Source organism: Indicator indicator, chromosome 16 (genome assembly GCF_027791375.1).
Source record: "Indicator indicator isolate 239-I01 chromosome 16, UM_Iind_1.1, whole genome shotgun sequence".
Lineage (NCBI taxonomy): Eukaryota > Metazoa > Chordata > Aves > Piciformes > Indicatoridae > Indicator > Indicator indicator.
This window is the reverse complement of record NC_072025.1, coordinates 5,244,109-5,269,164: the sequence shown is the minus strand read 5'-3', so window position 1 is coordinate 5,269,164 and position 25,056 is coordinate 5,244,109. Positions and strand designations below refer to the sequence as shown.

At 38.9% G+C, this 25,056-nt stretch overlaps 1 protein-coding gene across 1 annotated transcript; it reads left to right on the top strand.

Moving 5' to 3' along the window:
• On the top strand, window positions 1-24,748 carry RAB8B (RAB8B, member RAS oncogene family). The gene is made up of 8 exons (XM_054387764.1): window positions 1-124; window positions 16,715-16,775; window positions 18,148-18,208; window positions 19,520-19,597; window positions 20,739-20,828; window positions 21,599-21,664; window positions 23,690-23,740; window positions 24,203-24,748. The coding sequence occupies exons 1-8, from the start codon at window positions 1-3 to the stop codon at window positions 24,293-24,295; spliced, it is 624 nt and encodes a 207-aa protein (XP_054243739.1). The 3' UTR covers window positions 24,296-24,748.
• Window positions 24,749-25,056: the final 308 nt, after the last annotated feature.

The following is a 25,056-nucleotide window of genomic DNA, read 5'->3' as shown; positions in this document are numbered from 1 at the left end:
ATGGCGAAGACCTACGACTATCTGTTTAAGCTGCTGCTGATCGGCGACTCGGGCGTGGGTAAGACCTGCCTGCTCTTCCGCTTCAGCGAGGACGCCTTCAACACCACCTTCATCTCCACCATCGGTGAGGGGCTGCTACCGGCCGCCGCCATCGCGGGGGACGAGAGGGGTCCGGGCGGGGGGCTCCGCCGGGAGAGAAGCGGCCAGGAGGGAGGGAGGCCGCCGCTCGTTTCGCAGCCCAGGGCTGGGGTCTCTACTCGGCCGCCTCGGCGTGTCCGCTGTGGGCCCCGTGCGATGGGAAGTGCCGGGCCGCCGCCGTGCCCTGGCCGCCGCGGGGGGAGCAGGACCCACCCCGCCCGCGCTCGGGAGCGCCGCCGCTTCTGCTGTCCCCGTGGAGGCGGCAGGGGGCCCCGGTGCGGGCAGGCCGCGGGAGGTTGGGTTTGTCCCCTGGGTGGAGGGCGGCTTAGTGACGCGGCCCTTGCCAGGGACCCGGAGGACGCGAGCCGGCCCTCCGGCGGCCCCGGCACCTCTCTCTGCCCCGGCCACAGCAACAGTTGGCTCGGTCTTGGCCGTGCACAGCTCTTGGGCCGTTCGGCTGTTGTTCTACTGTGGTGGAAATGATGTTGCTGTAGGGCTGCCGGAGCAATGGCGTGTGCGGGGTTGCAGCAGTAGCGAGCCCTGTGCGAGATCCACGACGTTGCACTGGCTGAGTTACAGGATGATCTTGCTGTCGTGATTTTTTCCCCTTGCTCTTCCTTTACTGGTCGTTTTATGTGTCGACGTGAGTTTTCAGAAAGTGGAAGAGGATTTGGACTGCTTGAGCGCTCTGTGGGTCATGCGAAGCTGCGTAGTGACAGTGACTACGCTGCGCTCGGCATAGTTGAACCCAACTCTTCTCAACGCGTTTGTGTGTTCCTGCACACGCAGCTCCCGTTTTTGAGAATATGAAATAGTTCTGGTCAAGCTCCTCAGTCGGCTACAGACAGAAGCTCTTTAGTGACTAGATGGAGATCCTCCTTAACAGAAGTTGACTTTGGTAATACATTTGGTGGTGAAAAGAGGGTTTCTAAAGCTTAGCTAACCTTTTCTAATGTCATTCAGATACAAATATGAACAGCAGACTGTTTAGATACATTTCTGTAAGATTTGTCAGTCTTAAACTACTTGCTGCTAAACTGAACATAAACAGACTTGAGATTCATAGTTACTACTCATAGTTGAGGTCACTTTTAAAATAAAAAGTACAGCTTCCAGGATGAAGGGGTGAACTGCGGTGGAGGTTACTAGTATTTAGGAGGGCAAAATCAATCCTAGCTTTGAAAAATAACAGGAAGAGAGTAAGTGGAACCTTCATTGGAAGGAAATTGATTTATAGATGAAGAGGAATAATGTGTGACTTGTTACCCAAATGCCGTATTCTCTTGAGATGTTTTGTTGTGCTGAACTTGATGCTTAGGGAGAAAACAAGCTTTTGTTCAGGCAGATGTGATTGACTAAATAAGGTATAGCTGGTATTTCTAACAGTTTAAGAACAGATTTTCTGCATTTCAGAACAAAATTTCTGAAGGATTAAGGTGACACACTCATTTTCTGTCTGCAACCATTTTCAGAGTGCTCTATCACTAACACCAGCTAATAAAGATCTGAATAGAATTTTACCTAAATAGGTATTTTGCTATATCTGCAGTAGAATAAAAGGCTTAATAAACACTAATATAAATACTGTATGGTTTGGGATTTTTTTTTTAAGCCTACATTACTACTATGTTAAGTATTAAAGACCTCTTTTAAAGAGATAGCTAACATAAATGTCTGTCTTCCAACCATTTTCTTGATGTTTCTTGAACTGCTTTGCCTCTTGATATTTCTTTTACTCACTGATTCACTTTGAAGTCTTGAGGATTGTGAACGTCATTCTGGTTTTTTTCTTACCTTATTTAGTAAATATAACAATTGCTTTCATTTCCTTCCTTTATGTTTGTTTTCACAAAGGTCCTGTCTTCAACAGTCTTGAAGAAACTTAGTAATAATTGAGACATACTTCTGATTCTGTGGTTAGCATTTGTGATTTCACAGTTACGTTTTCCTTCTTATAATTTGTTTCTTTCAGTCCGTTTTATTTTTTAGGAAAGGACCTACAAACAGGAAAGTTGATTGTGCAGGAAATAGTGAAACTGTTCATGAAGTGTTGACTCATGCTTCAATAAAAAAAATACTTGGGCTGTTTTTTTTTTTTTTTTGCAGTCTTCATCATGTATTGCTTGTATTGCTTTTTGGTCAATTATGCAGATGAATTTGTTTGAAGATGTGCTCACACTTTCTCTGTGAGTGCCTGGTGGCTGCTCAATACTAGTCAGTTTTACAGTCATTGATGATACATCTCCTGAGTATAGGTGCATTCCACTTTCAACAAGTCTGAGTTTTTAGTTTTTATTTTTCCCCTTGATCGACAAAGCATAGCCAGCCATGGTGTGGAGGGAGATGCAGGGATGCAGTGCTTTTCCCAAACTGGCACCCTGCCAGTTGAAATTTTAAGATCTTCAGATTAACATTCCTAATTGACTACACTGAGTCTCCCTGAAGTATAAGCTGCCAGGCTGTTTTGTTTATATATTTTTCCAAGAAGTGGATTCTACAGTATCATGGTACTTACCATTACAGTGTGTGTTCAATTCATAATGATTTTAATTGGCATACACAATGTTATGTGCCCAGCAGTGGTGCCCTAGTTCTCTGGTCTGGCTCTCTGCAAACAAGGTTGGAGTTGGTTTAACTGTAGAAGTCTGAGAAGGCATACACTTGGGCGGTGCTGACATGAAATTTTATTCTTTAATGTAGATGTATGTATGTATGTATGTAGATGCTGTTTGTGAGTGAGGTGAGTCATTTAGATCGTAACTACATGTGGTTAAACTTTGAACTATTTCAACTTTTTTTTTTCTTTCATTCTACATCCAGAAATTAAAGCAAACTTTGTTGCTGTGATGAAAGAGCCTGTATCATGTCCAAGCACTAAATACCTTTCTGATAATTTCCTGCTCCTGTTGTTGTTAGTAGTTTACCTGAAATTAAACCATAACACTTCCGTTACCAGAGCAATGGATACAGTTTCCAAAAAGAAAAGAAGAAAGTGGGGCAGATGTGGAAATACTACTTTTGTTTTACTTTCTTAGCCTTAATGTTCATAGTGTAGAAATAAATCAATAATGAATTCTAGTTACTTATTATTTGCATGATGTACTTGTGTCATATTTTGCAGATTCCCTTCTTTTCTGCTGTCATGCCAAACATGCCTGTAAGGCTATATCCTTGTAGATTGCTTAGAGGTTTACAAATGGCCCCTTGACTTCTCAAGAATTTGATCATTCCATAATGATGGCTGTACTGATTCAAACATCCTCCAGTCTGGTGTCCTGTGGGCAACTTTAGGCAAGGCAAGTCATTGGTCTTCAGCAACTTTGCATTTTCTATGCAGGGCTCAGTAGCTCTGTTTGGAAAATCTGTAAAAAGGGTTAGGATCATAATACTGCTTTGACTCTAGTGAGGATCATCTTTTCACTGCTAACATGGAATAAAACTCTTTTTACAACACAACTGTGTTATGTAAGGTAATGTTTTTCAGTTTGCTTCCTGAGTGGAAACTTCTGCTTTTGCACAGCTCTGCACAGAAAGTGAAGTGCAGTTGAGTCAGCTGGTTTTCACACTTCAGCAGCTCTTAAGTAAAACTTATCTTGGAGTATCTTATGTGCATTTTGCTAGTAGCTTGCGAGGTGTACAAGAATTAGAAGCATTAATCGAGCAGTCTCTAAATACCTTAACTTGCTGTTCAAGTAGTGCTGTGTGGTAAAATTAGATTTGGTTTATCATTCTAAATAATGTTTATTCTTTGCATTCCTTTCAACTTCTTGCTTAAACTTGTTTCTATGAGAGCAAAGTAATATCTTTTAGCTGATAGCATTTCTGACTTGTTTCAGAGTCAGCAAGTCTTTCTACTAAAATTTATAGTATTTTTTTAATCCAAAATGATAACAGCGTTTGGCAGGAAGTTGCCCACATGAGACAGTACTGCCTCTGAGAATTAGAACAAGTTGTTGATTTTACAGAAGTAACTTTTCCTTCGCTGACTTCTTGCAAAATAGGACACTACTCCAGCAATCAAGCACATCTGTGCTGACCTTTGAACACTTTGATGAAAATCCTTTGACAAGCAAAATTATCAACTTCCCTTTTGCAGTGAAATTTCCATGTCTGTAATGTGTAATGGAAATTGTTTAGTGTACACAGATAATGCCTCACTGAATACTTTTATTCTTCTGCCCGCTGTTACTTGCCTGAGAGACAAAAAAAAATAGTGGTTGGCTTGTTGGGTTGTTATCATCCTCCCATTAAACTTCAGTATTCCCTATCCTTATTCAATGAGTTCTTTGGGGCTTTTCCAGGTATTAGGAGCTGTAGAAGAGCAAACACATCAATGATAGATGAACAAAGGGAGGGAAGAGTCACGGTATCAAAGTATATCAGAGGCTGGAGGGGACCTCAAGAGATCATCAGGTCCTACCCCTCTGCCAAAGCAGGATCACTTAGGGTAGTCTGCACAGGAATGCATCCAGGTGGGTTTTGAAAGTGTCCAAAGAAGGAGACTCCACAATCCCCCTGGGCAGCCTGTTCCAGTGCTCCGTCACTCTCACAGTAAAGAAATTTCTCCTCATGTTGAGGTGAAATCTTCTAAGTTCAAGTTTGAACCCATTGTTCCTTGTCTTATCACTGTGAACCACCAAAAAGGGCCTGGCCCTCTCCACTTAACACCCACCCCTCAGATATTTATACACATTGATGAGATCCCCTCTCAGTTTTCTCTTCTTAAGACTAAGTAGCTCCAGAGATCTCATTCTCTCTTCATAGGGGAGATCCTCAAGTCTCCTAATCATCCTTGTGGCTCTCCCTTGGATTCTCTCCAGCAGTTCTCTGTGTTTCTTGAACTGGGGAGCCCAAAAGTGGATGCAGTATTCCAGGTGTGGTCTCACCAGGGCAGAGTAGAGAGGTAGAAGAAGTTCCCTAGACCTGCTGGACACACCTTTCTTGATGTATCCTGGGATGGCTCTGGGCCACAAGAGCACATTGTTGTTGCATGGAGAACTCGCTGTTCACCAGCACTCCAAGGTCTTTCTCTGTGGAGCTGCATGTTGTTACTCCTCCCCAGATGTAGGATTACCCTTATTAAACTTCATGCAGTTTGCCTGCACCCAGCTCTCCAGCCTGTCCAGGTCACGCTGGATGACTGCACAGCCTGACGGGGTGTCAGCCCCCCCCCCAGTTTTGTATCATCAGGAACTTGCTGAGGGTGCGCTCAATCCCCTCATCCAGGTCATTGATAAAGATACTGAACAAAACTGGACCCAGTACTGATCCCTGGGGGACACCACTTGCTACAGGCCTCCAAGGTAACTCCAAGTGCCAGGAAAGCATTGTCACTACTATTTTATTGGTCATTATAATAAATAATGGTCATTATAATAAAGTAATTCTAAACAGGACTTTGAAGTGGCTGAGACTAATTGTCTCAGATGGCAACGCTGTTCATGTCTACAGAATGAAAATGCGTGTCTGAGGTTTGTAAGATCTGGGACTTGGCCATCTTTTCAGGACAGTGTGAGAAGGAGGTCAAGGGTTTATGTGGGAGTGGGGGCAGACAGCATATGGAGGTAAATATGAAACTAGAAGAATTGTTCCGTTTTCAAGGTATCTTCTAGGTAGTCAGCAAGGTATTGTCCTGATGTCAGTCAGAATGTGTTGTAGTTGGAGACTTCATAGGTTAAGAGCATTGAAGTTCATGTTTCTTGGGACACCTAGCTGGTAACAAAAGACATCAGACTTGGATTTTCATCTGCTGGTGAGATTGCGTTACCCTGCAGCATTCTGCAACAGGCCAACAACATAAGTGGAATTGTTTGGCTTTTATTATTGCAGCTTTCTTGTTGGATATTACGCTGAAAGAGTGTGGCAGATGTCTGGCTGCTCTGTGCCTGTTCCTAACTGGCAGATGGAGGTCTATCTTGTTTATGTGGTATCTGGATTTTTGAATGACAGGAGGGCAGCTTAGAGCTGCTTTTGTGACTTAGTTTGAATGCAAAGTTACAAATACAGACTAGTATCGAATGAAAGTACAGGCTTTGAGAGAGGTTTTGAGGACAGTCTGTTGAGGAATTTTTAGTTTACTTTTTTGGGAAAGATGCAATAAGGTGTCCTTTTAGTAGAAATACATCTTGAAGTGACTTATTTCAGAATTTAACTGAAATTCATATGTGTTAAATAAATACTTCTAGTGTTGCTTTATTTCACATTTTATGATAGAAATTAGATGTTTACTTGTAATGCAAAGGATGTTATATTGATTTTTACCTTTAATTGGACGTTATGGTAGCTTAAGTGCTCAGGCTAACTGTAGATATATGAAATAGATCTTATCCTTTTCTATTGTGATTAAACTACAAATAGTAGTAACTACAGCTGAGTTGCACTGTGTGAGACTCTTGTACAACCAGCATTGATCCAAGGGCTTTTAGTTACTGCACTTTGAAGTTGAAACTTAAGTCAGTAACTTCCTGTCCCAACAGGCATTGAAGTAGGAAGTAATTTAGTGCCTATTAAAGGGTTTTGACAAATAATTGCATGTAGTATGAGTTTAATCTTCTGGTTTATAGTAAGCTTTCCTCTGAAATGTAAACCATGACGCTTTTGATTAGATTCAATGAAATTTTAAAAGCAGCTACAGTACTGCATATTTCAGAAGACTTCTGCTAGGGAGAACAAGTTTAAGATAATCTGTATTAGTTTTGCTGCTGCAGTACAAACTCTATTTCTTTGGGGATCGAATAAAAAATCTGATGCTGAAAGTCAGTGGCATTCTTTTATACATATAGCAACATCTAAGAACATGTAAAGCAGACTGGTCACTGATAGGAGTCTGGCACCAAACCTGGAACTCAGGAAGAACAGGCCAAGATTAAGAAATTGTGTAAAACGAAGATGACTATTGGCCAGGAAACGTATGTGCTACACACGCACCAGTTCCTTCCTCCTTTCATCTGCCAGAGAGAAATAGCTTTCCTTTAGTGTCTGTGTGGTATAACTTCTTATGGGGTTAAGGATGAAGTGAGGTGTCTGTGTCAACTCGAGCATGGAATGAAGGAGGAAGGAGCCAGAGTAACTGCTGGGTAGCGGAAGTGACTAGAGAGGAGTACTTAGAATATGCAGTGCAGGAAAAGGAGCTGAAGTGGCCATTTAAAAAACTTTGCATGATGGAGGAAAAGAAAACTGTTATGCTGGAAAGACACATACGGCTTTTGGTAATAAGATATGTAATTTTAGCTGTTAATTTAGGTAGTAAAAGTCTTTTAAGAGAGGCCTATTTCATCATTCACATACGAAGTTAAATAAAGCAGCCCTTCGTCCTTCATGTCCTTTGCTTCCCAAACAAGGAAAACCCCACGTACGTACCCTCATGTGAAAACATGGGTTTAAAGAAGTCTCTGATAAAAATGATGTTTCCAGAGTGCGATCTTTAAAAATAACTTAAGCAACTTTGGCCCTTTTTCTTTTATCTGGCCTGATTTTGCTGCCTTACTAGATACTCTGCACACATGCTTCTGAATCATGACTGTATTTCAGACTCTAACTGAAATTCTTAGATTAGATTATTTACCATAACAAAGGTAATTCTTACTGCATGAGACATTTGTTCATCATAGGTAACCAAGATGCTTTCAACCGGAATGTCAGTTACAGAGCTAAGAACCGTTGTTGATGAGTGCTTTGCTTTTTTGGTGTTTTTATCTCTGATTGTGCTTCTGGTAATATCCATATTCTATGCACTTATCCTTCCAGCTTTAGCAGGTCTGTGCCCTCTGAAGTCCCATTTGTGACTTAACCATTTCTTCCTTTCCTTTCTGAATTCTGGAACACTGTATGCTTGCTTTTTATGTAGTGCCTCTTCTGCTGTAAACAGATGATGTTACGGCCTCCAGAAGTCTTTTTTCCCTCACTCCAAATAACCAATTTAGTATACACATCCCAATCAAATAGGAGCCCTGAAACTTGGAAGAGGCTTTTTAAAAATGTGTCATCTCCACAGTCATCTAGACCAAAATTAATGAACAAAACCAAACCTGACTTTTTTGACTGTCTTCACAGTTGAGATGTAGTATATGAACAGTGAGCAATTTTAAATCCTTTGGGGCAAGGCAGTGTTGGTTACATAGAAATTTTTTAGTAAGGCATTTTTCAACCTTTTGGATGCTTAAAATGAAAACTTTGGAATGAAGTGAGCTTTTAATTTTTTTCCCCTGCTAGCAGCAGTATTCAGTTATCTTGGTAAAAGACAGCATTTTCTATGTGTTCTCCATCTACAGGTATCTGATTTACAGGCAGGAGGTTCAGGATCATCTTTTGCTATTCTAGAGGGTTCCGCTTGCAGGTTTTTGGGTCTTAACTATTGAATGATGCTTTTGATAAAGACTCATCACATGTTATATCATATTAAGCACTGGACTTCTGAAAGAATAATCAAATGTTTGTATTCCTAAGCCACCCTCTAAATGGGAAAATCTGGTGTTGATATCCATTACAACATGTGGCAAAGTTGTTGTGTTTTTTTCTTGTCCAGTAGAAAGCCATATGCAGCACATCCCAGAGAGCTGAGGGAAACGAGCTTCAAAGTAAACGATAGACGCACAAATCTCCCATTGCTGTGTTACAGGTTAAGTGAGTATGGGGCTGGGTCCTTGGGAGATTGCTGTAGCCACAGCTGGGATTGTGAAATACAGAGCAATTCCTGTGTCAGCATGGGGCTGGGGCTGGTCAGGGACATCCTGGTGTAGGATTCACATTAAAAACTGCTTGCACGTTCTTGTCGGCCATGTTTTGGTTTGCATTAGCTAGGGCTCTAATTTAGTGATTGGAACAATGGAGTCTGTGGTCTGCTACTTCCAGGAGGACTGTTACCCAAGTTACACCATCAGTTCTCATTGCAAATGATGGTAAACTGAATTACGGAACTCACTGAGATGAAAACTAATCTGATCAAAAGAGAGAGGATTTGGTTGTGACTTGTCAGTGGAAGCATCTATTCAAGCTAGCTGTGAAACTGTAGCCTCAACTCAAGTCTGGCCAGTTTGTTGCTCTCCAGTTGCATGTTAGCTTGAAAAGAGCATGGTCTCAAAGCAGCTAAGTTACTGCATTCATCTTAGAGACAGTCTATAAATAATCCTTAAAATAAACAAACTTTACTCTCTGTATCAGTAGTGCAATTTTAATCTATTTCAAAATTATTTTGGATGAAACTGAGTTACCATCAAGTGTGGCTTATTTTCTATTCAACACAGAACAAGGGGTAGATGTTGGTTAATTTCTGTACACTTTCACAGAGCTGTCCTACTGAAGTTGTAAACTCTAAAAGACTTTCTGTAGGGACCAAACCCTGTTAAAGTTGAGCCATTGTGACAGTTGGTAACTTTACTCATGTCAGGCAGTAATGAGTTTCAACTGTTACATTGTTTCATACTCTTTACATTTAGATTGAGCATTTTTTAATATTTGGTGGTATTTTGGTGGACTAAGCAATTCAAAAGCTGCTCAAAGCAATCTAAATTCTACATTAAAAATGCTGAAAAGATAATTTCACTTACGATCTTCCAGTGTTCACACTGAAGCACTGCAGTGATGGTTGTGGTGGCAGAATTCATAGAAGCACTCTTATGAACAGGTGACTGTAGAGCACTGGATTCAAATCTTAGCATGATAATCAGATCACACTAGGATATTGAACTGTCAGAAATCTGTGTTTCAAAATGTAGTTTGATCTGATTCTGATGATTATAAGTTACATTCTGAATTCCTTGTTCTCTTTTAAACAAAAAGTAGTCTGTCCTAAGAAATAAGCTTACTGTGGCTGAAGAGACACATGCTGAATCAAGCAGCAGTTTGCTTAGCATTATGAGCTTTGATCTGATCTTGGTAGTAAGTTTCGAGGTCTTAGGATCAGGAAGCTGACTTACGTTCTATATACACATGGCACCAGCATTCTTTACTGCCTTACCTACCTTTAGTCATTTGTTTATTTTGCCCATGTAGCGTATTTAAACTTAATCTTACTAAGTATTAACATCTTTCAAGGGGCAAGACTACATACTGCAGTGTAAAGGCCACCGCCACCAGTATTAGATTTTTGTGTGTGGATGGATAGTAAGATGAAGAAGGGACAGTTAACCTGAAGGAGCCTGTTCAGTCCACTCTGTTCAGTAACGTTTTGTGGATTCTTAAAGGGTGTTCAGAAGGAGTAGAATACAGCTTTGTCCCTTTAAGTTGTGAAAAGATGAATAAAACTGGTTGCACTTCTGTGTAACTCTAAAATAAATGAATCTTCAAGTTTGAAAAATGTGGACCTTCACCCTGGTGTGTTGCTTGGTGTTAATCTGCTGTATTTCTGAATGGTTGCAATAAAAGGCTACTGTGCCTTTAATTTGCATAGTGATACAAGACGTTGCTGAGGTCATCTGAAAATGCCTCACAGATATTACTAGGGACTAAAGCCAAAAGTTCAAGTTCAAAATGACTAGACTTTGTTCTTTTGCGTGAGGCTGTATGACACACTGGTGTGTTGCAAGTGTTCCCCACCCTGCCTTTTACAATGATTTTTGTTTCTTACTTTGCCATTTCTTATGTTTACTGAAATCTTTAAGGAAAGATCCATTATAAAAGCAAATTTCTGAGGCTTCATTTATTTACCTTTATAAATTGAGTATACTGATGTTGCACAAGAAAATATTCCTTTAAGAACACCATTACAAAGAATAATTGTGTATTTAGTCCAAACCCTGCAATACCCACTGTTGATAACAACAACAACAAAAAGTAATCCCTGTGGGGAAAATCTACACAAACAAATTGCTATCCCTCAGCTGTTGGATGCATATTTAAAAGAACAAGTTTCTGGAAAAATGTTGACCTCTAGGTCTGTCTGTGCTAGGAATCTGCATGAAGGATGTTGAAACTCTTCAGTCTTTGTTTATGTGTGTCCACACAAAGCTTGTGTGTGTGATTTGATATTGATATCTGCCTGTCTGTCTTGCACTTGCAGCAGTTGATTCTGAAACACATACTGACAGGCTTGTCATGGCTCTCAAATTCAAACCTAACCTTTGGAAAATCAGCAGACAGATACCATCTGTTACAGGTGTGCTTTAGTAGTACTACTGCTTACTAGTTCTGATGTTCAGCTGTGCAACATAGTCACTTGCTGTTCACAAGAAGCAAAGCCTGTAGGGAGGAGTATTTTAAAAGTAACTCTGTTTCAGAATTCAGCAATCTGAGGGTGATGCATAGTGGTTTTTTTCAATCATGTTCCTCTTCTCGCTTCTTTTATGTGAAGGTAGGTTACAAATCTCCTTGCTCATTTCTAACTTGCTTTTAATTCAGACTTAACTCCAAGTGACTGCAGGAAAATGTTTTAATTTCCTTTTGAGTATGTTAAAGACTCTTACATGTTATGTCTCTTCCAGCCCTGCCCCTGAAAAAAAAAAAAAAACAAACCAAAACAAACCCCCCCACAACTCTACATATAAACATAGCAGGATAGGAAGGATCAGTGCTGTGAAGTTGGAGCAAGTCCAGCTTGGAAGTTGATGCATAAATTCCAGTTGTTCTGATGCTGTATTGCTCAAAAAGGATCATGAGACTTTGTACCTTGACTCCTTTCCTCATCTTGTAATTAATTTTTTATTGTGGTCTACGTCAAATGATGTTAAGTGCCACAAAGTTTCTGTTTATCGAGGAATCCTATTGGGAAAATCTTTATTTCCATTTAGTTTTCCTTACTGCATTCTAACTTCAAAAGAGTAAGGTAAGATTTAGATAAAAGAGGGTAGGGGTTTTGGGATGTGAACACCATGCAAACCATATTTCTTAATTTTTACTTCAATAAACAAGATCAGATGCTGCAGTGCATCTTTTACATTCTTTGATAGATGGGTCTAAAATTAGACTAGCAAGCAAATAGTAATTTTTTCACAGCTTCTTTGCAAATTTTTGGTGTTTAATCACTTTTTAAAATTCCCTTGGTTTGTATATTTAAAAAAAAAAAATCAAGCCACCAAAACCTACCAAATCCATTAAATGACAGTATATTTAGTACTGATTATTTTCTTTATTTGATAAAATATTGCTTTACCAGGGAAGGAGAAATACTCTACGCTGGTAGATACACAGCCTAGTGTATGCTATCAGAGGATGACATTTATTTGTGTCCCGAAAGAGGTTCATTTCCTGGCTGATTTCTTGAAACAGCTGCACCAGAAAAATATCATTAATTATATAGCTTCTATGAACTTTGAGAAAACTATTAGATCAATTTGAGTTAAAATCAACAGTAATTGTAATCTGATCATACAGCTTCCTGACATGTAAGGTTCAGCTGCTGGAAACTGGTACCAAACCACATGCAAAATTATTTTCAAATGGTGGTTAACTATGTAATACAGGTAAATATTAAATTTTTTAATATTTGCTTGCCAGTGGCTACTAAGCAGTTGGGAGATTTTATCATTAATTTCAGTATTTATTTTCTGTCTGTCTTGCAGTACTTACATTATTCAAGAACACAGCCCTTCTAGTACCTTCTTGCTAAGCAGACTGAAGATGAAATAATCTTTACCTTCAGGAAGTATCTGCTGGTACTATTTTAGTGATTTCCTTTGGTTTCTTTATGCTGTGGCATTTTCTGCAATAGAAATTTTGTTTAAAACAAGAAACAGAACAATCTGTAAGTCTAAACAGTGGTACTTTGTAGGGAAATGTAGTGGAGACCTATCTGAAACTTGTTCTGTAGCCCTGAAAAACCTGAGATGCTAGCTCTGGTGACTACAGGGTTAAAATCATGCATGAAGGGACAACGAAGGAGTTAACAGTGACGCCTTGAGAGTGAGCTACTGTTCTAAAATTGAAGTAGCAAAATGAATTGTTTCAGCACCTTCGCTCTGTTTGTCACAGAATCAGAGAATTAACCAGGTTGGAGAAGACCTTCAAGATCATCTAGTCCAACCTATCACCCAACACCATCTAATCAACTAAACCATGGCACTAAGGGCCTTGCATTCCTGGAAGAATTGTGCCCAACTAGTGTTGTTAAAGTTTGTAGCTGGAAATATTTAGTATTGTAATGCAGCTCTTTGGAACATTTCCTAACATCTCTGTAAAATGATTGCATTACAGCTTAATTGTGGGTAAAATCTGCATAGGTCAGCTGGAATAAGAAGGAATGTGTAACTAGGGTGTGGAGTGGTGGTGGTAGAAGAAGTAGTAATGGCAGAAGAGCTTTCACTGTGTGAGATGAGTATGTCTTCTTGTCTCAAACTAGGAGGCTGAGGTGAGATCAGTCTCCCTGGCCTCTAATGTTTGGCTGTGTGGTGATGGACAATGGTATCCTAGCCAGTGAATTTCTTTAGCTTTACGTCATGACACAAGGTAAATACAGCAACATGCAGCTCTGGTGAGTTGTTGTGTAAAGCCTTCATGTGGTATTAATGACACTGAGTTTTCCTTAGTGTGCAGATTTCTCTGCTCTGGGTATTCCTTGACAGCGTTTACTTGGAAGTTCTGGCAGAAAATGCCCTCAGTAAAGGAGAGAGGTGGTATCCCTGGCCTATAGTTAGTAAGGATCTGAAAAGTAAGGATCTGTAAAGAAAACAATTCCTCAACTACTTTTGCGTCATGCTGCAAGGGAAATAACACCAATTACAATCCTAACCAGTGTGCAGCTTGGGTCTCAACCTGGCCATCATCCTTGCAGACTGGAAGTTTGTGATTCCTGCAACAGATGTTCCTGTATCCATATTAGATAAGTGCTGACTTGCTAGGTGGACACCAGTGTGTCAGACTTGTGTAGCAGCACCACTCAAACAGTTAAATAATTACATTGTTAACCTTTGCCTTCTAAGAATTAAACTGGGTCAGTGTTTGCTAAGAGCGTGTAAAACTTGTCTTCAGATGGACATTCAGACGTTTCTGGGCTTTGATGCCCTACTGGAACGAGCAGCATTGCACACTGCATTTTAAAACTGAGAAAGCTGTGTGAGCCTTTGCACTCAACCTTACCTTTATGATCTGCATATGACTCTTCTTTATTAGACTGGAATGTCTTTTCATGCTTTTGTATCCCCATGTGTGATTGTGCAAAATAAGAATTCATTGATAAAGGAAATTTTCTGTCAACAATTACTTTTGAAGTGCTATAGTCATTGGAGTGTTAAAACACTCCAATAGTGTAATTTAAGGTTAACTGTAACCAAAATGTTGCTCATATTTAGCCATGCAAGTGTACTTGGCAGGAAGTGGTAGCGCATGTCACCAGGCTTGCTCTACAAATGTTTGCAGCTCACCACTTCCTTTTACTGAAGGGAAAGAACAAAAGGAGCAGCAGTTTCTAGTTGGTTTTGGCCTCTAAAAAGTTTCACTTGCATTTGTTAAACTTCTTAGTGTCTAACAAAGGTATTTATGGCCTTCCCCATTGTAGTCTTCTTTTAGCTTTAAAATTCATCTTTATTTGAGAATTTTGGTGAAGTTCCTACTAGAAATTTTACTTTCTGAGAAGGTCTGGGTTTTTGTGCAGATCCCAAGTTTTAGAAGCAATTGAGAAATGGATGTACAAATAATTTTGGTGCTGCAAGGGAAATTACTAACCACAAGAGACCAGTCTGTGCAAGACATGGATTGGTGCACACATGACTGCAGTGTAAGCTTGCCTTCTCTGAAAACCATCCCTGCAGAAGTCTTCCTGCTTATGCTGATGTGTCTTCACTTTGGTAGTTGACAGTAGATACAGAATTTACTTTAAAGAACAGTAGTCTCTGAACCTAATTTTCGTGATAGTTGTTACACTTAATTGTGAGACTTCAGGTTTAGACACAAAGGAGTTTTTAAAGATGATCTTTGCTGTTGTGCATGATACAGTACCCTTTCCAGTAATCTGTATTTGTGCTTTATAACCTTTGAGGCCAAAAGAAAATCTCTTCAGAGCAAAGGTTGGTTGTTTCCAGACATGAATACCATCATCTGTGATTTCAGCAGGTGTTGCCCCTAGTTAGGAGAAGAATCTTTACAACGAGGGAGACAAAATCCTGTCCAATGTGAAATGGAAACACTTAACCAGAAGTCTGTTACATATAGTAAGGATTGTTTTAAGTGTGCATCATTCTTCTGTGATTTTTAGAAGAATGCAAATAATGGAAGTATCTTTTTGCCTGTAAATGTACTAGTGAGTCTTGGGAAATTGCAAGTGTTGCAGTAGTCATAGCATTTTAAATGAATACAGTTCATTTCATGTGCCATTAAAAGTGCTGATGTGGTGTTTTTGCTCATAATTTGTGTTCTGACTAATGGGCTAAACTACATATTCGTAGCACATTAAGATTAAATGGCTGAAACTTGGTATTTTCAGTATATTAAAATATTAATATCACAAATGAGAAGAATGAAAAGTTGAATAGTTAATGAATATCCGTATTTCATATTCAAATGTTACTTCAGTATATTAAAAAAATCCCATAGCTTCCTGTTTGTGATGGATGAATTCTTAAAGCTAGAAACAGTGTTTTCCCAAGTAAGATGCTCTTAAATTACATATGAAGAAAGAAGAATTTAAATAATTTGCATACGCCCCAAATCTTTTAAATGCTATGTATAAACATCAAATATCTGTTTGAGACTCACTGAAGAAGAAATGGGCTATTTGTTTCAAAACAGATAAATTGGATGAGTCCATGGAAGTAGCTGTCCTTGGGTTGAAAAATATGGCACTCACATGGTGGGACTTGAGCAAGTCTCAATATGAGCTCTGTTGCAGAATCACAAAAGTTAAAAATAGTCTAGGGCAAAGGCTAATCTGTTTGGAAATGTTAGCTTTGATTCAGGCATCCATTTGATCCCTCAAAACCATAAAAGATGTTATTAAGCCCTTCTGAATTAATTACTTCATTTTTCTACCCATGGCTTAAAATCTGTCTTCAAAATCAACCTCAGAACTGATGGCTATCATGACTAAGTGTAAGAGGGGGTAAGGAGATAAGTGTTTTCTTGATACCTTTTGAAGCTTCCTAGAAAATCTAAACTACTCCTAAACTGGTATTCTTGGAAAAACTCCCATGTATGGTCTAATTCAGTCACCTTCAGTAACTATCTGTATAGCCCTCCTTTCCTGTGATGCTTTGCTGTTTACTGTGATGTCTGAGTGGACTTGCATTAAACATCAGTTTTCAACAGTAGATGCCAGTTTTATGAAGGAACGAAGAGACTAATAGTATATATCTTTCCTTTGGAGGTTCTGGGGAACTGACTTGAACTTCAGGGGCTAACCAAAGTTGGGGAAATATATATTCAAGGTAGTAACCTTACTGGTATGAAATGGAAGAATTTTGAGATGGTGCCTGAGTGAGTCTGAGTTTGGTCATTTTTCATTGCATGGAATAATTTGGCCTTGACATGCTGGGTGCAGCTGAAAACCTTGGTGTTTCCTCATCACTTCCTGGCATTTGGAAGAAATAAGTTCCTTTTTTTTAAATTTTAAAAAAAAAATTCTTTTTGGCCTGAATTCACTCTTACCAAATTGTCAAGAAACTGAATGCTTCCTTTTACTGCAAAACTTATGGTAACTCTTTTCTTTTGTCAGGAATTGACTTTAAGATCAGAACAATAGAATTAGATGGAAAGAAAATCAAGCTACAAATATGGTAAGTATTCCAGAGTAACTCAGGTTTTTTGGTGAGTATTGAATTAATCTTTGAGCAGGAGTAGTTCCTAGCTTTTGAGCCTGGCTGTACCAGAAGTTTTCATACCTTGTATTCCTTGACCATTCAAAAGGTTTATACTTTTATATAGCTTGCTCTTGGTGTGGTTCTGCTTCAGTAGCATAGGAAATAGCCTGTTCACATGCAAACATTACAGCAACTTCCCATTTTATTAAAAGCTCTCCTGTTAAATGTGCTTTTGGCTATTCTGTGTGAAAGAGAAATGTTAACTCTGTAGCTGTAAACTAAAATATGTAACCTAATCAAATGTAATCTCCTCTCGTACTTGGATACTTAGTCGTGCTCACGGAGGCACAGGTGAGCAATAAAGCTCCCATTCCTTGCATGGTGGGTTAGTAAAGTCTGATCTTCCTGTTGGTAGCAGATGAGTATTTTTGGAGTAGCATTATTACACATGCCAAGCTCTTCAAATGCTACTGGTGAATGTAGGGTTCTTGCTGATTTCTGAAGTTCTAGAAAAGATAGATGTGGCTCTGAGCAACCTGATCTGGTGTGAGATGTCCCTGCCCATGGCAGGGGGGTTGGAACTAGATGATCCTTGGGGTCCCTTCCTGACAATTCTATGATTCGATAATTGTGGTACTTGAACACAAGCCAGAATTCTTGTGACTAAGGAAGTGAAGTACAAGAAGTACAGTTGTTGTTTTTTCTGTAACATAAGTCAAAAATCTGGTTTTGGCAGGCCATTGGGGATCAGCTTCCCCTAGGTGTGACTAGTACCCAAACCCTTTGGACCTCTTGTTCACTTACAGACAGATACTGCTTTGAAGTCATCTAAGATAAAATATCATACACTAAGGTATAGTGGCTGATTTTGATAGCTAATTGTTCATGAAAACTCATTCTCCTAGAATGCTTTACTGATGCATGTTTTAACCTTTATTTAATGCAGGACTTGGATGCACCAGAGCTGCCTTTTCCATTATTCTGGGGAAGGCTGTGTAGCACTGAGTTTATTGCTTGCATGAAAACTTGAATGCTGTTGTGCCATATTTCTGATGCTGCTATAACCACTGCTGTAAGTGTAGGGTAGGTTGGGAGTGAGGAAGGTGTTGATGGCTAAAGAAGCTTGTGCAAACACCTTCACAGGATCACAGAATGTTAGGGGTTGGAAGGGACCTTGAGATCACTGAGTCCAACCTGCCTGCCAGAGCAGGACCATCTTCTGAATGTCAGGGTTTTTTCATAGTGACTTAGTACCAATATCTTGTTCCTTGTTTAAAAAGACATTAATAATTAGAGAAGACTGTAAATATCACCTCCCAACAAATATTATTTTTACTGGGTTTTTTAGGGATACAGCAGGCCAGGAGAGATTCCGCACAATCACAACGGCTTACTACAGAGGAGCCATGGTGAGTGCTCTCACTTCAAAAACATTAGGCACAACTAGTGGTTTGCTCTTCTGGTTGTATCATGTGAGTCTTCTACTGGTGGATTAGATAATTGTAACTTGAGATGTGGGGAATAATGTTTATGATTTGGTTGGGTTTTTTGGTTTAGTGATGTTTTGTTCCTCATTTTTAAACCTGGTACTTTGTCTAGTCCTGGTCTTGTGATAAAATGTAAAGGCCTATTAGTTTTTTTAATGTGGTTAAAATTTTTTGCGGATTATAACAAGCTAAATTGCCAAGTTTTAATCAAATAAGTTTTTTTTTAATGGACTCAATCCCTTTAAACTTTGAAAAGTTTGAGAAGTAAGTAATGAATTGTTTTAATCCTAAAAGCGTATTTCACTGAATTGCCTTTTTTCTTCACCTAGTAGAGGATGCAGAATTTGGGCTAGAAATACAGTCACTGACAAAAGCTACTGTTATGCTTTCCCCCATTAAGAAGGACTTGAAGTCAAGTAACTGACTTGTAGCCAGCACTCTTTGTGGTACAACTGCTTGTAGTGGTTCTTAGTGCTATGACTTGAGAAACTTTGTTGGAACACTGTTAACTTTATGAACAGATCCATAGGCTGGCTGTGGGTCCAAATACATCTACTGTTATGCAATGCAGATGGGGAGAAATAGTGATAGTTGTGGCTCTGTATTAGAGCTTTCTAGTAATTACAGAAATTTGAGCAGTGGTATGGTCTCCTTCCCACCACCCAGTCCATGGCCCAAGGACTTTTGTTTGTCCTACAGGGAATAAATGGGAAGACCATAAGGAATGAAGGTGAACCTGGCAATCTGTCCCTAATGCAGCTGCTCTGAGGTTTCCCTTGATTTGCTAATTGTTGAGAATCCATTCTAGTATATGTACATAACTGTCTAAATGAGCTCAAGCTTCTGAGAAAACATGTAGTGTCAGTTGTGCTGTATCTATCTACTGGTCCAGGCAGACTGGATTTCACAGCTTTGTCATCTTTAACTGCTTAAAGCTGCTGCTTTTGAACTTGACTTTTAACAACAGAGTCCTAGCTGCTGTTGTCAGATTTCTAAACTTTCCCTGACTGTGGGCTCATAATTTAAAACGGTATCTTGGTGGTGTGCTTGACCTCTAACAATGGCAAAAGGTGTTAAATAGTACTGTTTTGGGTAAATTCTCAGCAATGCTTTGAGAAAGGATTGTAGACATATGTTGACTTTCTTGCAAGTATAATCAAACCAACAGCATACATCAAAAAGTCAACCAACTGTGCTCGCTCATCTAACTTAGATGTTCTTCATTTCATTTAGGGAATTATGCTGGTGTATGACATCACAAATGAAAAGTCTTTTGACAACATAAAAAACTGGATAAGAAACATAGAGGAGGTAGGTGCTTTGGAAGGTACTTCATACTTGATCCCTTTTAGGATATCCCTGGGACAAATAAATCAAGTAATCACTTTCATTACAGTAGCCAACATACATGGCCAAGTTAGACTGTGCAGTGAATGCAGCAGTGGTGATTGAGGGGGAGAATGTTGTCTTGTTTATCTAGGGATAGAAAGTAGAAAACTAGAATTTCAAAAGTAAGCATAAAGTGCTCTTACTGTATGACTTTTATTCTTTTTTGCCTTTGGATGTTTCTACGGACAGGAAGAGGCAAGACCTTAGACTGGAATGGGAAAGAGCAAGATCTTAGGGTGCCTACCTTTCATTGAGATGACAGATCTGATAAATTTCAATTACTGCTGTGCTGTATATCTGATCAGAGATGTTTTACTTTTTTATTGCTCTTGGGCAAGCTTCTTTGCTGCTAACTTACTGTAAGTTATTTAGTGGGACATGCTGTCGAGTGTGGATAGGCCATTATTAATCTAGAGGAGAAATCTTGGTTTTACTGAAGCTGTAATTGGTGACAGAATTTTGGTGGGGGTTTCGGTTTTAGTGGTTCAGTGTTTTGGTTTGCACAGATACTGGGGTGTTTTTTTTGTTTTCTCTTAAACATAACATCCATGGGCTTTTCTTTAGTATTATTCTTTGGCTCTTAAGCAAAATCCCTGTTTTAGTGACCAATTTGAGCCAATAGCAAGTGGGCTAGAAAAGTTCTTCTGCTGAATTTATTATTACTTAAGAAGTCTTTTATTAATAATCTATTCTAAAAGTGTAAATGTATCACATAATGATACTCCAGCCCAATACCCCAGCTGTCCATGCACCACTTGGAAGTAAAGTTTGTACTGTTTTATTTTCAGAACGGCCAAATGCCTGTGCATGTGTACAACTTCGTACAAATCTCATGGTACTGTATTTGATCTGGAATAATGCTCAGGCACATTAAATCTTGGAGTATTTATTCCAACCTATTGAAATATTGTCTATTTCAAAAGTTAGTGTCTTTCTCAGTAATGCCTTCACATTAGGTAACTCATTAGAAATAAGGTACTCGTTTGTGAATGAGTTGGGCACATATGTTTCTTTTAAATAATGATGCATTTTGTTCCTGAGAGATTACTTTTTCTTGTTTCAGCATGCTTCTTCAGATGTAGAAAGAATGATCCTGGGTAACAAATGCGATATGAATGAAAAGAGACAAGTCTCAAAAGAAAAGGGGGAGAAGGTAAGCTTTGGTGACTTACTTTATTTAGAAGCATACTTTTCTTAGGATTTCAGCTGTTGGGTGTTTGGTATTTTTAGGCATATGAGAGATAATAAGCCTCAAATTTCTTGTTTCAGAAACTTACAGGACACCAGATTTGGGTTGGCTTTTTGTTTTAAAAATAGCACGTGACTCCAAGATAGCATAAATTTAATGGTACTACTCGAGGGGAAGATTCTGTAAAGAATATTGGCTTGCTATGGCATGAAGTATTCTAAATCTCAGTACAAAACTTTCTGTATAGTTTGATCACATTGTACTAAATTCACCATGGTGATTGCTTGTCATAAATACTGTTATTAAAGCTTAAGTATTTAGTTGTTCTGCACAGCAAGTAAGAGCACTATAGAATCTTTCATGTACACAGCTAAAATAGTGTAGTTGCTAGTAACACAATTTATGGGATAGTTGTATATAGTTATCTGGCCAAGAAATGCACATCAATGAAGATTTTATCTAAATGTTCTTTTAGATCCTAAATTAGTCTCTTTCTGAGCAATTAATTTCTTTGTTGGTTTTGAATTTGCATGAAGGTATGGCCTGTTCTAAGATTTTGTCTAATTTTCCAGAACTTAATGTTTTCGCAAGAAAAAAGCAGAAACGAAGCTTGCTTGGTTTTGTTTTTAAAGCCTGCTGTAGTATACAGCATCTATTCTGTTATGATCTTATGTGAAACATTCCTTTTACAAAGAAACTTCAAAAACACTGAAAAACTTAAACCTCTCTTCCAGTTAGCAATTGATTATGGAATCAAGTTTTTGGAGACAAGTGCAAAATCCAGCATAAATGTGGAAGAGGTAAGAGGTGGATGTTACCCATAGGTATGTCTATGGAGGCATGTTCCAAGATCTGCTGGACTTTCTGACCTGATCTGGAATGTGAAGACCCAGCTGTGTTCCTGTGTCATATTCTGTATTCCCCTCCTCTCCGATCCCCCAGTTTTGTTTTATTTAGAGAGCTACTTTAAAATCCAGCATTTCTTTTTTCTGGTAATGTCTGTGATTGTTTCAAAAATGTGTGTTAACAGAGTGGTTTACTGGTAGGGTAGCAACACTTGTTTAGACTTCTGTGCCTTGCTACTTAAAGGGCAAGTGGGTTTGGACTGAGAACAGATGTCATTTTAGAAAAATGCTTTGTGCAGTCAAGATTCTTTACTTTCAGAATAGCATGTTACTGTGTCAAGGAGCCTTCAGGTTACTACTGAATATGTGCTATGCAGATGAGACTGGAGATTTGTATGTTACCTGGAACATCTTCGTAGACTGTCATGAGCTAATGTTAGAGGAGGTCTATAATGCTCTACCTGTAGACTTGCAATCCGTTTTCCTGCAAATAAATTTTGTCCTATAAAAACAAGATTCCCTATGTATGAGACCATAGGAAATGAAATCAGAAGGAAGAGTGGCTCAACACCAGTCTGTCTTACAATGAATGACATTGGAGGAGGATCTTAACTCTCTGAAAGGTGTTTAAAAAAAAAAAAGAGGACATGGAAAGGCCAGTAAGATAAATCCATTCAGATAAGGCAGACTGGTTCTTAAATCTTGTTCTTGTACCTTTCCATGACTATGAGACACCTTTTAAAATTTCTTCAGACATATACTAAATGCTGATCATGCGGCCAACAAATTAACTAGGAACTAAAAAGATTATTGCTTTAAAGTAACACAACTGATGCAATGCCAGCAAGTGGGTTTTTTTCTGATTGCAGAGTAACTGTTATACAATGCATATTTGCATTGTGCTGCATCTGGAATGGTGCTTGACCTGATTTTCAGTGACATGATTCTTACAGTAGACACTGGAAGTGTGAACATTAGCAGCTAATACCAGTGGTGGATAGCAGTAAAAGTACTGATTTTCTTCTTCCAGGTGATTAACTTGCTCTTTCTTGATATGTCCTGCAGTTTCATTTTTACTCCTGTAGGTCATTAAATGTCTGAAATCAGTTTGGGCTTATTGCAAACAACTTGACTATTTAAATATTATTTTATATTGAGAAACAAAGAAGTAACCACATGAATAGTGGAGAAAGCATGAAAAAAATGCAGCTGATATAGGCACTCAGCAAGTAACAACTCGGTTTCTTTCTACTGAATGCTCAGCTTGTGGGAAATCACACAATTTTGTGATATTCTTGCAATCAGAAGTGAATTAATATATTTCATTTGTTGGATTTATTTGCATTAAGTGTCTGCCTTTGGATATATTCTGAACACAGTGAGAGGGAAATAATTACAGGGTTGTGGGTTTTTTCCTTTCTTGGGAACTGCAGAATTTTTCTGTTGCAGACCTTTCTTTGTTCCTTCATACATTAAAGTCTGAGGTGCCAAAATTTGCCAAATTGGTTGGTTGATTGATTTAAGAGGGATGGAACCAAAAGTAACATTATAGATAGCCAGGACTGAAATCTCTAGGGGACAGAAAACAAGCTAACCTTAACGTGAATTCCCAGGCATGCTATCCTTAAACCTCTATTGGTTTCTAGTTGTGGTGCACAGTACACTTTTGAAAGAAAAAAAAATATTAGTGTAGGCAGCCTTCTCTTTGCAGATATTTTTCCCAAGAGATCTGCAATTAGAATGTCTGCTCACTTTTTTCAAAGATTGAAGGGATGGAGAGTAAAAATAAATATTTTTTTTCTTTTAAAGTGAGCTTAATGCAGTTTTACATAAACATCTGTGGTACATAGAGTGCCTTGTAGCTCCAAGTGCTAGCAGCAGCCTACAGAATATTGTATTGTTAATATATCTGGCTACTCCAAATCCATCATAATGTGTCTTGTGACTAATTATTTTTTTATTATTTCTGCTCCTCACCAGGCATTTTTCACACTTGCACGGGACATTATGACAAAACTCAACAGAAAAATGGTTTGTATTTCCTATTAGCATACAAACTAGACACCCTGAAGCTAAATATTGGTTGACTGAGTAGTAGCCCTACCAGAAAACTAAACTGCTGGGGGTTACAGCGGATGCTAGAATTGAGCAAACAATGCTTTATGGCACTTTATTACAGATCAGAGTGCAATTACTCCTTACTTTGTGTGAACATTAACATTGGGTAACCTGAAACTGATAGGCTTTATTAAATGACAGATTACATAGGCACTCTTTCAGCTAACAGTTGAGCTCTGGATTGCTAGATAAATGTTTCTTTTTAAAGTAGCTAGTTTTATTGTCTGATTAACAGACTGTGGATAAATGAGGATGCAAGATGCAACAAACCTCTGCTCTGGTTCTTGCTTTGCAAGGGGTGGAAGTGGGAAGGGAAATAGGAAAGCTGCTTCCTCTTCCTTCGTTTGATGATATTGATTCTCTCTTCTCTTTCAGAATGACAACAGTTCATCAGGGGCAGGTGGGCCGGTAAAAATAACAGAAAATCGATCTAAGAAGAGCAGCTTCTTTCGATGCACGCTACTTTGATGAACTTCTAATGACAGACTGCAGCACACTTAGAACCTTTTCTGCTTCTTTGAAAGCACAGGGTCACAAAGCCTCAGAAATAATACCACCAAGCTGCTGCTGAGAGCTCCATTGAACGTAGACTGCGATACACAAAATACCGAGTGGATTTTGCTCACTAAGCCTATTCGCCTGTCAGGCTCTTCTTTCTGAGATATGGAAGCTATGAAGTGGAGACACAAAGAGTTAACTGTTTTCCTTTTTTACTTTCTGTTTTACTGCCTGTTGCAAAAGCTGCTATGTTTCTTTTAACTTTGCACATCCATATTGGCCTCTTAATGCCTGTTACAGCACAATCTTACGTTTATATTTGCACAGTTTGACTTGTAAGTAGGATTCTTAACAGATTTGTGCAGATTTTTTTGTTCTCATTTTGAACAAATTTGTTTCCAAGGAGGAGAGCCAGGATAAAAAGTTAAGTCTCACTTCCATTATTTTCTATGCTGTATACTTGTGGCCATGGCTGCAGTATGGATGTTGACACTCTGGTGATGAGAATCACTGTAACAATTGGCCTCTAACAATTTGTATGGGTTTTGTCTTTTAGATGCACAAATCTGTTCATGCAGAAGCTATGGCTTCTATTCTGAATGTAGTATGTGGCTTTTCTTTCTTTACCAGACTTAGCAAAGTTGCATTCTGAATTGCCAGTCACTGATTCACAGATGCACCTTTCAGTTATTCAGATAAACACAGTGTCTTTCCTCACTGAACTTCCCTTT